General features: G+C 43.8%; 2 protein-coding genes across 2 annotated transcripts in view; both read right to left on the bottom strand.

Annotated features, from left to right (window-relative positions):
- LOC146782610 (uncharacterized) overlaps positions 1 to 12,105 on the bottom strand; it is a 123,265-nt gene that overhangs the window by 68,329 nt on the left and 42,831 nt on the right. The window lies entirely within an intron of this gene.
- LOC146782609 (uncharacterized) overlaps positions 6,053 to 12,105 on the bottom strand; it is a 114,206-nt gene continuing 108,153 nt past the window's right edge. The window contains exon 6 of the mRNA XM_085639961.1: positions 6,053 to 9,771. Within this exon, the coding sequence (XP_085496087.1) occupies positions 9,026 to 9,771 (746 nt within the window). The 3' untranslated portion in view covers positions 6,053 to 9,025. The remainder of the gene's footprint in view (positions 9,772 to 12,105) is intronic.

The following is a 12,105-nucleotide window of genomic DNA, read 5'->3' as shown; positions in this document are numbered from 1 at the left end:
CCAGCCCAGCCCGGAGGGGGGACTGTGAAAAGAAAAAAAGAAAAAAGTATTGTAGAGATTCAACGTTGAACGCCGAGAAAATGGTCCTCAAAAGGGCGAAGAATAATAAAATGAAACAAACCCTCTTTCCCTCAGTTGAGGAGAGTATCCAAATGGGGACCTCAGAAGATGGAGAGAATGCAGAAAGAGGTCAAAATAAAGAAATAGTGAGGGACGTAATGACGAAAAAAACACCAAGGACATCATCCAGATTGTGTTCGAACTCGAAGGGAAGTAACTCCGGGACTAGGTCCGTAAAAGACTTCGTGAGTAGACACTTTATGAAGAAGCCTGAGAAGACGTAGAGATTGAGATTGATACAAGTCAAATGCAGGGATCATCTGAGAAAAACATTGAGGAGATGGAACCTTCACTTTCTGACCACTGTGAATTAAGTGATATAAATATCAATTTGGAACCAAGACTTTCGTCCTCACCAAGAATGCTCTCTGACTCGGACTATGACTTCGGTGAGAGAGTACGTGAGGAACCCGCAGAAGGGGGTAACGAGCAGAGGGATAACAGTAACCGAGAGGAGAGAGCAGACATAGAAAAAAATCGGGGGCAACTGTCACAGGGTGGTTATAAGTCTGCGGATGAGACATTGCGAAACAGTATTGAGAATCTAGACCTATCTGCCTCAATGTTGGATGTTATCCTAATGCTACAAAAGACTTTACAGGGCTAATAATATATTAAAAGCACAAGAAATGAGCTTAAGACTTACTGTCAGCGAGCTACAGGGGATAAGGGATTTAATGCCGTCGGTGGTACGGCCGGTGTATGATATTGTAACTGATAATACAAATGAAGGAGATAGAGGGGAATCTAGGGTTATGATTGAAGTTGAAGATGTGTATATATCGAAACAACCGATGCTGATAAGAAGACGAAATTACCCTAGATGGCAAAAGCAAAGATTCCCTCTAGGGAGAGTTAACAGGCATAAAGGAAAGGGAAGGAGCAAGGTGAAACGAGTGATAAATAAAAATGTAGAGTGTGGGGAAGGAAGATGGAATGAGGCAACACCACTAAAGCAGAAGATAAAGTCTAAAAGAAGGGTGACACCAAAGGCCAGTAAGGATGAGAATATGGAACAGATGAAAGTGAACCCCTAAAGAAGCAGGCCCGGAACAACTATGAGCGAAACAAGAGAAAGAAGGTTCCTGCAAAAAAACTGTTGGGAGGAGAAAAGGGAAAAAAAGGATATGGCCTGGGGAAAAGGTAAAACGAAATGTAACACAAGAAGCTTAGTAAAAGCGGGAGCAAATGAAATAGCCCAAAACAGAGAAAAAGGAAAGAAGGGAGTAAAAATAGGAGACTGGGGAGTTGGAGAAGCGAGTGGAGGAAAGTGGTTATATTTGGAACCCCAGGAAGCACCTAAGGGCAGGAAAAAACAAAGGAAAATTTCGCCCCTAAATCGCTCACAACTACTCGCCTCATTTGCTAAATGCCCAAGTCTATATAAAATTGAATCAAAAGATTTAAGACAAGTTGGATTCCTAATAAATAGTATAGGGAAAGATGTCACAAAAGTAGAGGTATATTCAGAGATGATTAGATCCGCAATATTAAAAGCAGAAGATGAGATGCTAAAAGAAGGAATACGATTGATTCAAGAGGTAGAAATAGACAAGGTAGGCTATCCCGCCAGCACCTTCTTGAACCATCATGCAGGGTTGGGAAAAAGACAAGCAAGAATAATAACAGGTGCGTTTGGAGGCAGAGAGGGAATGGAAATTAGTGTTGAAAATCATGAATTTAGAAACAATGGGGGTGACTGGAGCATGGAGGATAGAGAATTAAATGAGGCATGGTGGCAGTAAATGAGTCGGGCAATATGAGCGAAATAGGCCGTCGCATAGCCTAAGAATAATTTCTTGGAATATTAATGGATTAAAAGATCGGAGAAAGGTCGAGTATGTAAAGAATATTGCACAGACGGCAGACATTATTTGTCTGCAAGAGACTTGGTTATGCGACGATACCCAGATAGCTGATGGCTATAAACAGTTCTCCAAAAAGGCGATGAAAGCTAGACTAGGCCGCCCCTCAGGCGGAATAATGACCCTAATCTCTACTGGGGCAATAGTTAAGGCAGACCTTATTAAGACCTCCTGTAAATGGATACTAGCAAATGAGATAGGTCTACAAGAGCATGGGAGGCTGAGTGAAAATACGGTAGTGGTGAATGTATATATGCAATGGGGCTCCCTCGATGAATACGTGAAAGAAATGGGGCTTTTTAAAGCGGATCTGAAATATCTAAATGAACAATTTGGGAAATGTAATTTGGTAATTATGGGAGATTTTAACCATAAGCTAGCACCGGCGAAGATAGATACCTTGATGAATGAAATTTGGGATGCATATGATATAGTGCCAGCTCATTTTCCCAATAGCAAAATGAATAAACAGGAGGAAGAGTTAGGAAGTTTCCTAAGGTCATATGGGCTTGTTAATCTAAATGGGAGATTGGAATCTGATGGTCCAGCAGGACAAACATTTAGAAGAGGGAACCAATGTTGCCCTATAGATTACCTGTATGTACAGTTCTGGAATTTTGCTCTTGTTAAAAAGTTTGAGATAATCAAAAGGGAAGAAAGTGATCACTATCCATTGTATTGTGAAATACTAAGAGATCCGCCACGAATCTGTAAAAAGGTCTTACCACAACAAATGGATTACCCTAAAAGATTAACAACAAGGCTGACGGAGGATTATATTGCAAAATTGGCAGGTTTCCAACAAAACTTGCCTGTAGATATAGTATGGAGTAAGAAGGTTGACTGGTTTGAAGAGAAAATAAAGCAGGCATCTCAATGTCTAGCGGTTAATATAAGGAAAACCTACAAAGGGGGTGAAAGACAGCAGGAGAGGGGGGTTATGCAAATGGGTTGGTTCGATCCGATGTGTAGAGAGAAGAAAAGAATACTAAGAAGGGTGGAAAGAAAAGTGAAACACAAATATGAGCAGGAAGCCTACAATAATTTACTAAAACTAAGGAAGGAATTTAAAATGTTAGTGAGAAATAAAAAAAGAAATTTTAAAGAAAGATGCTGGATCTCCCTGTTAGAAACCATAGAAACCAAAAATATTAAAGGGTTCTGGAGGCTGATCCAAGAAGCATCAGGTCATCCCCAAGGATCATTGATCTGTGAAGTAGATGAGGCATCCTGGGAGGAATATTTAAATCAATTGTATAGGCAAAATAATGGGGAAGAAATTGGTAGGGAAAATAAACTGAGGCAACAAGTAGTAATGAATTTCATCCCTTTGTGCTCGGTAGAAAATGTAAAGAACATCATTAAGAATCTAAATCTAACCCGCGCGGCAGAACCCGATAACCTACCGGCAGTAATAATAAAAACTGAGACGGAATGGTGGGCCAACTTTCTTTCAAAACTGTTTCTAGCCGTATTGTCCACAGGTATAATCCCCAAATCTTGGAGGGGTGCTGTAATCGGACCGATACACAAGAAAGGGGATAGAAAGGAGCCTAAGAATTATAGATTGATAAATCTATTGGACATTGGTGTGAAAGTTTTTTCTAAGATAGTTTTGAAAAAATTGAAGGAATGGGTGGATACAAATGCCATTGTACCGGTGGAGCAAGGAGGGTTCAAAGAAGGACACTCAACCTTGGACCATTGTTTTGCCTTGTGGGCCGTGGTAAAGAAGACACTCGAACAACAGGGCAGGCTTTATTGCTGCTTTGTAGACTTCCGGGCGGCCTTTGATTTGGTAGACAGAGAATGCTTATGGGAAACGTTAAAAAGATACAACATCCCTGCCGATATCTTGGAAGTAATCCAAAGCTTACATAGTGAAAATTGGGCACAAGTCATCAAAGATACAGAAGGAGGCCTGACTAAAGAGATAATAATCAATAATGGCCTAAGACAGGGGTGTGTGTTGGCTCCGTCATTGTTCTCCATCTTTCTTGCTGACTTACCAAAAATATTAAGAACCGAACGTGGAGCAAGTCCCAAGATAGATGGAAAGCATTAATCATGTCTTCTATATGCAGACGATCTAGTCATTTTAGATCAAACAGCAGTAGGGTTACAAAAGAAACTAAATGCCTTCGAGATATACTGTAGGTCCAAACACCTAGTAGTAAACATGGATAAGACAAAAATATTATGTTTTGGTAAGAAAAAACAGAAAATAACTGGTTTTTAAACAATATTAAATTGGAATCTGTAAGTGAACACAAATATTTAGGTGTATGGTTCGACCGAGGGCTAAGTTGGAAAATGCATCTTCAGGCACAAAAAATAAAGGGGCATGCTGGAATCTGTGGTCTGAAAAAATGTATCTACATTTATGGGGATAAATCACACAGACCGGTGCTGAAAGCATTTAACGCTATGATTCCTCCGCAAATGCAGTATGGAGCGGAAATTTTGTGCCTGGGTGGTAAATGTACCTGGGAAAAAGAAGAAGGGAAATGTTTAAAATCTCTTCTTTCCCTCACTAGCTCTTCAATGGTACAAGCTATTAGGCTAGAATTAGACTGGCCAGCTTGGGACCAGCAAGTACAGGTAAATACGTGCAGATTTTGGAAAAGGATGGAAGAAAATGAGGAGGAGAAAGTAGCTAGTTGGTGTAGAAGGGAGATCCAGCGGAGTGAACTGAAGTGGGCAAAAGACACTAGAAGAAAATTGGCTTTAATCTGTGGAAATCTAAAAGTAAAAATTGACCCAGAAACACTGTATATCGAAGAAGGGAAGAGTGCAATAAAAAATCTGGGAAATGAAAAGTCTAGTCAAATTGATTTGGAGTATGTGAAACAAAAAAAGACAGTACACTTTATGTTACATGTCTGGAATAATGACAATCCATACCCATACTTAGATACTTTACCAAATTACAATTTGCGATTAGAATTATTGAAAATAAGAATAGGAATTAATCCCGCTCGTGCTAATGAGAGAGTAAAAAATATGTTGATGGATGATAATGGTAAATGTATATGTGGGCTTGATCTAAAATATACAAGTGTTCATTTTGTATTTGATTGCACAAAACTGACGATAACAAGGCGGATGATCTTAAGGCCCCTCTTTCTGAAGTACGGAATAAGTACAAGAATACAAGCAATTGAGCTACTTACAGCTATGCAGCATTCGCCTTGGCGAAATTTTTACAAGAAGCAAAAAGATTCCTATATAACAATGGAACGGAATGAGGTGGTCATAGGTGAATATTGTCGGTGATATAATGGTTTTAACTATTTATGTACTAGAAACCTTTTATATTGTATGCCCTGTTTTATTGTGAAACTAGAAAACGCTTTAGTTTAAATGAAATTGATTTTAGGATTTTAAAGAATATTGTTATATTATCTTGTGCTTTTAACGTGTGATAAAATGGAATATGTAGTTTAAAGACCGAATGGTCATAATAAACTTATTTTTGACTGGACTTGACTTGACACTGATTTGACAGCACGGAACAAGCTCCCAGCCCTAAAAATCAGCGCGACATGCCAAATTGCAACCACTCACAAAATCTCATATCGTTTTATGTAATTTCATGGTATTTCGGCAAGTGAAACTCCGCAAGTTCCACCCAACCCTGGTATTTTGCTATAAAGAGGTTCATTTTGGAGGTGAGCCAGTGTGGCTTTCTCTTATTCTTAGAAAACAGACTCACACTGATTTGTTGTATTTTCTGGACTTACAATAATTTACAAAATCTACTTGAGGGAGACCTTCGGTCTCATGCTACGTTTAATACTAGCTGTTTCTGAGCCTTATGCTAATTTCCTGAATATCATTTTGTTAGAATCCGGGGTCTCTGGTTGGCGCAGGTATGTACTTGCGACAAGCAGGGACCCTTTCCTCTAAGTCAGGGCAAAGGATTACCTCTTTAAAAATAAACCCTGCTCACCCTCTAGGTAACGTGGCGCGAGCAGTCAGGCTAGATTCCAGAGGGCATTAGGTTAAGCGTTCAAGTTGTCCCACACAATAATCACCACCCCACCACACAAAGACACAAGGCTGTATTTATAGTAAAATAAAGTTCTTTATATAGAAGATCTCTTTAAGCAGGTTGCAAAAATACAGTTCTCTTGTTCAAATGCTGATCCAGTTACTCTTAAAGGCTTAAAAGGCAGTCCACAGGTGATAAAATGGCACAGTTCTGTTAAAAATAAGCTTCTTGGGGGGGTTGTGCGCTTCGTAGCGCCTCAGGTACGCTTCGTACCGCTATCTGGGTACGTCGTGCCGTTCCTCATGCTTCTCGCGTGAGTACGCGTATGCTGGCCTTGAGCCGTACAGGCCGTACCTTCGTAGGTACGCGTCGAACATGTTCAAGGCTTCGCTTGCCAAGTCTCACGCTTCCCGCGTGAGCGCCGGCAATGCTTTCGCTGCTGTACAGACCGTACAGTTGCAGGGACGCGCCGTACACGGACGGCAACACAGGTACGGCTCAAACAGAGACGAGTACGGGTCGTACCAGGGCACAAGTCGCAAGATACTTCAAAGGCAGGGACGCGCCGCACCAAGGCAAGTACAGGCCGTACTACAGTGCGTCAGTTACAAATGCTTCCAATGCAGGGACGCGCCGTACCAAGGCAAGTACGGGCCGGATCACAGTGCGCCAAAGTCACAATACCTTTGTTCCTTCACGGGGGATGTTCGTGGCGGCCTCACAGTTCCATACAAGGGTGTCCTACGTCACGCTGCAGTCCCAGATGTCCAGGGGACGGCGAAGCTTCGTGGGGCGCTCGGGAAGGTCACAGCTCACAACGAAGGGGCAGAAGCAGGAGGGGCAGCTGCGGAGGTAATTCTTCAGCGCGTCGTAGCGTTGTCAGCTTCTCAGGAGATCACCAGTATGTCGCAGGTCCTTGCGGTGATCTCGGCGGCGCGGGGTCGCCAAGGCTCGGTGCGCAGACACTCGGGTGCCTTTCCTTACGGTGCGAGCTACGGCTCAGAGGGGCAGGTACTTGCGGTGTGGGGACCAGGTAGACAGGTCCTCGCGGTGCTCGTGGTAGCACCAGGTGGCAGATGTCGCGGTGCTGGGAAAGGGGGGGGAGGCACACAGGTTCTCTGGGAGTCAGCTTCACGGGATCGCTTCCAGCCACTTCTCCTCTTCTGGGGGAAAGGTAGCGCCCACTGTTCCTGGGGCGCAGATCAGGGGGCAAGTTCACAAGCAAGCCCTTGGAGATTGTTTGAAAGCACAAGTTGATGCAAAGTCTTTTCCTTTAGTCTTTTCCTCTCCTTCCAGCAGACAGGCACCCACTGCAGGCCAGTCTCTCAGGCAGAGAGACAGTATTCCTCCTTCAGCTTCTCCAGGTCCTTCTACTTCAGGCAGAGGTTCGTCTTGGCGCAAACAGGATCTGATTTCTTAGGAGCAGGGCTCCTTCTTTTATAGCACAATTCTTTTGTTCTTTGTCGCCAGGGGGCCTGGGCCTGGCTCAGTCCAGTTTTGGAGCACTTTGTTGTGGTGACTGCTCTTTCCTTTCAGCAGCAGGGCAGAGACATCAGCCGCTCCACAGGGGGCGGAGCCGGCTTTGTGGTGGCAGAGCACAGGTCTATTCAGAGTCAAAGGTGTACTCCTCCCACCCATCCTGGTGTAATCTCTCTACCCACCACCTGGCAGCCAGCCTGTCTCCTGGAATTCCCCAGTCCTGCTCTTCCCTGTTACTAGGCAGAACACACACACACACAGCGCAGAGGCGGACTGAAATGGCCAGGTCAGTAAATACTAACTTTCTAAAAGTAGTATTTACAAACACAGGATATTAAAATAAACTTTACTAAAAGAAGTATTTTATTATTCTGAGTTCAGGTATACTAAACATGACTTTCTACCATGCTCTATGAGTCCACTGGGATTACAGCGTGTAGTAAATCCAGCAGCCCATTCTGGCCTATGGAGAGCAGGTAGCCTTCAATAGTGAAAAACGAAAATGGCTGTAATTCACTATTAAGACATGCCACACACATCAGGGCATGTCCTACCTTATGCCTACAATGCACCCTGCCCTTGGGCCTACCAGAGGGATGACGAATATGTAGTTAAGGGAAGGTTTAGGGACTGGCAAGTGGGTGCACCTGCGCAGTCAGCGCGAAAGTACCAGACTGCGCGCAGGTTCTGCAGCGGCAGATCCTAGACACATTTGACTAGGCCGCTTCTGTGGGTGGCACAACCAGTGCTGCAAGACCACTAGCGGCATTTGTATTTACAAGCCCTGGCACTCCTGGTGCCCTTTACTAGGGGCTGACAGTAAACCAAATAAACCAATCATGGACACCAATCAATGTATACACTTTTCAAAAGGAGCACTTGCACTGTGGCACTGATTGGAAGTGGCATAGTGCTCTGAGCAGCCAACACCAACAAAACACATGAGGCACATCAGCCAAAAGTGGAAGGGAAACTCACGCCAAGGTGCCAGGTCTAACAAATTTCATATGAATTTTGCCCGATTTTGAGACAAACCATATGTTGCCTTCTGTAATGAAATAAAATCTTTCAATAAACCTTCATAGTTTCTACTTTATAATCAGTCTTGAGAAGGCCTATCTAAGTGACTATGCTATTTGATTTGTTGGCAATCTTAATCTATTAAAGAGGCACATTTCCTCCTACATTCTTCAGGACAACACCGCCTGTATCCTGTGAAGGGGTTTTATCATTAGATTATCTGATAGGATACCGTCATCATAATTAATAAGAAAAGCAGGTTATGTATATTGCAGTATGAAAGTCATATCACAAAGGTTCCAAGTTAAAGGCTTTGCAAACAAGGTTTCTGATGGTGCACAATATGCACTCTCATATTGGCCCAAAGCTAATAAGGTGCAAACATGCAAGTGTGTGCACGTATGTCATATTGCACCTCCATCTCTATCCAGTAGAGCACCCAAACAACCATTTCCATAGGTCCTCAGATATACTGCAAAGAGGCATTCCTAACATAATGCACATTTTTCACTTTCAGAATTATTCTCTCTCCTTGGGCCTCTGACCCTTACAACAGCTCCCAGTCCTCATCACTCAGGAGGTGGAGATTCCCAGTCTTATAATTAAGTGGGTCTGTCGCACGGAATTTAATGGTGGCCTCATAAACCTGAAAGATCACTGGGGGTACAGGCTTGAACCTTGCCTCCTGAGCTAGGAGACTGCAGTAGCCCTCTTGCAAGGACTCCAGCTTCACAAAGTACTTGGGTGGTTTGCCGGTGGCCAGGTAGCACTGGTACTCCTTGTCCACTTCAGCTTCCATGACCTCCTGCGATGGAAGGCGGCAAGACCCTGCCAGCACTGCCAGACAGTATCGCACCTGGCAATCAAAGAGAATAAATGGACAAACAGCAGTGCAGAGGCCGATGAAGAAGAGGTTGGGTAAATAAGGGTGGATGAGATGTTTGTAGAGTGGGGGAAGAGATACACCACCAGCCTGCAGTCCTGTTTCCTGCATGAGGAATGGGAAGCGGTACTTGTACCCCGTGCAGAAGATGAACACATCAGCTTGCTGCAGGGAGCCATCTTGGAAGTGGACACAAGTTGGGGAAAAGCCCTGGACAGTAGGAGCTTGATGAAGATTGGCGGGCAGAGGACACTTCAGGAGTGCATTGCGGTGGCTCAGGATCACTTGCTTGGCCACAGTGCAGATCTCCAGGGCAATATCAATACCAGAACGGCCGGCACCAAGGACAACAACAGTTTTGTTAGTAAACTGCTCTGGACAGCGGTAGGCATGGCTGTGAAGGATGAGACCTGGGAGGAGAGTCACAAAGAATAAATCAGAATGAGTAGAATGAGAGTCAACCAAAAGAAGGAAACCTCATTTTTGTTCATTTACACAGTTCGCCAGAAGGTATGAGAACTGCAAATATGATATTTGCATGCTACATGCAGAAGATAACATAAAACAATTTCAAAGTGAATCATAAGCGACAGATATATGAACACATAAGTGCTTCATATAACGCTGACAGATGATATTTACTTTAAACAATGTACCTTTAGCACCACAAAAGGGCTGTCGTTTTTGTATAACTCAGTGCAGAGAAAAAGAGTCATGCCGGTTATCATTTGAATGTGAATAGTAGAATTTGGCATACTTGTAACTTTACAAAAGGGCAACTGGAAAGTAGGCTTTCACTAATATGTGTACAGTCCAAGTGTTGCAAAAGGGCAACTGTAAACAGACTTTCACTAAAATGTGCACAGTCAAAGTGTTAGCAGGTGAACAAGACTTAACAGTTGACTAGATCAAGAGAGAGACCTGTGTGGTTTGAAACGCACCCAATTTGCCAGTGGACCTCCACCCATTATAGGAAACCAGACTAAAATCTGCACCCTTCATCACTGAAGATGGCCCACGCTACATGAAGAGCTGCTGACCCACAGCCTCTTTGGCCCTCAGGTTGCAATATATCCCTTCTTCACTAGAACACCACTAATAACCACAAACCCAGGTGGTAAGGAAAATGTTACTTTGTGGCATGTAGTGCTATAGAGTCACATGCTGTGTATACTCCTGCCATCTAGTGTTGGGCTCTGACGTGTGGAAGGTGCTTTTCTTCGAAGAAGACTTTTTGAGTCACAAGGCACTGTGACTCCATCTTTTGCGGATGATACACATGGGCATTGGCCCTATTGTTAGATTGTTTTTTCCTCACACAGGGTGATGACGTAGATGAAGCATAGAGATACAGAAAGATGACCATGTGTAGGAAAGATTATAGATTAAAGTTTAAGAGAAAACATCTGCAGCACTGAAAGACATTTGGGGAAGAGGGTGGGCACATGTAAATCTACAGTACTACACACCACAAACAGATGCTTACAGGGTAAGTAACATTTTCCGTTCAAGGCATGTGTAGCTGTAGATACACCTGCAGGGCACAGACTGTAAAGTAGTCCTCATGAAGTGGTGGCTAACCTGAGGATGTAGAAGAAACTTCGAAAAGTGTGTGAAGGACAGCCTGACCAACATTGGCTTGTTTGCATGCTAAAACATCTACACCGGAAAGTTTTGTGGGATGCAGACAAGGTAGCTGCTTTGCAAATGTCAAGTATAGGAATATTACCTATTCAGTTTTGGTGGGCCTCAAAATAAACAAATCATCTTCCAGTTGTAACGCGGTCGTCAGTGCCCGGCCGGCCTACCTGGGGGACTTGCTGGTCTCCCCAGTTCTTTAAACATCTGGGTATACAGGTGTCTCCTACTTTGGAAGACCTTCAATAAGGCAATTCGAAGTCGACGTTCCAAAGCTTGGAGTGCTGCTACAAACAGCATTGAAATGCTGGAGGGGTTGCCTTCGATACAAGGCTGGAACTCCCCTATATGAATCGGATTTGCCCCTAGTAGGGCTTCAACATGGCAACACCCTCTCCCCATTCACAAGGAGACTGTTGTCGGAATGGACATCAGCCGATGTTATCAGGGTGAGTGACTGCTTTCAACAATGGGACCTCATCCCGCTGGATGATTTCTTATCCCACTATGACCTACCCCAGGGCCAGGTCCTAACATACCATGCTGTGGCAAGAATGTTTGGGGATCTATGGCGGGGTGGATGGCAAGAGCTGAAGACTCATGCGGTCCTCCAGGCACTGGTCACACTAGAGGCATCTCGACATCTAGTGAACTGGCTCTACAGAGCACAGGTAGAGATGACCACAATACCTCAGATCGGATATGAGGAAAGTGGGAAGCAATTATAGGGAGAGACGTACTGGAAAAGTAATGGAGCCGGGTTCTGGGGAGTCTGAAGCGGGTGTCTAGAAACACCAAATTTAAGCTCATCCAATGTAATTACTTATTAATGGCCTACTTGACCCCTCACAGATTACGAGTCATGTATGGGGGAGATGATCGATGCAGGGAGCCAGATGCAGAATTTGCTGCAGATTTTCTCAGGTATTATCCCACTCATAGGGTGCAGGCATTACAAAGCTCGTATAGGAGTGGGATTATAACTGAGAAAATTGGCAGCATGTCCAGCAACCAGTAAATATTCTCTACTGATGAGGGAGGAATCCTGAAACACTGGTGTCTAGAGATACGGTTTCGAAAGACAGAATTAGCGGAAAAATTATATG

The sequence above is a fragment of the Triturus cristatus genome, chromosome 12 (genome assembly GCF_964204655.1).
Source record: "Triturus cristatus chromosome 12, aTriCri1.1, whole genome shotgun sequence".
In the NCBI taxonomy this organism is placed as follows: domain Eukaryota; kingdom Metazoa; phylum Chordata; class Amphibia; order Caudata; family Salamandridae; genus Triturus; species Triturus cristatus.
Note: the sequence above shows the minus strand (reverse complement) of the source record. Positions and strands in the feature narration are given on the sequence as shown.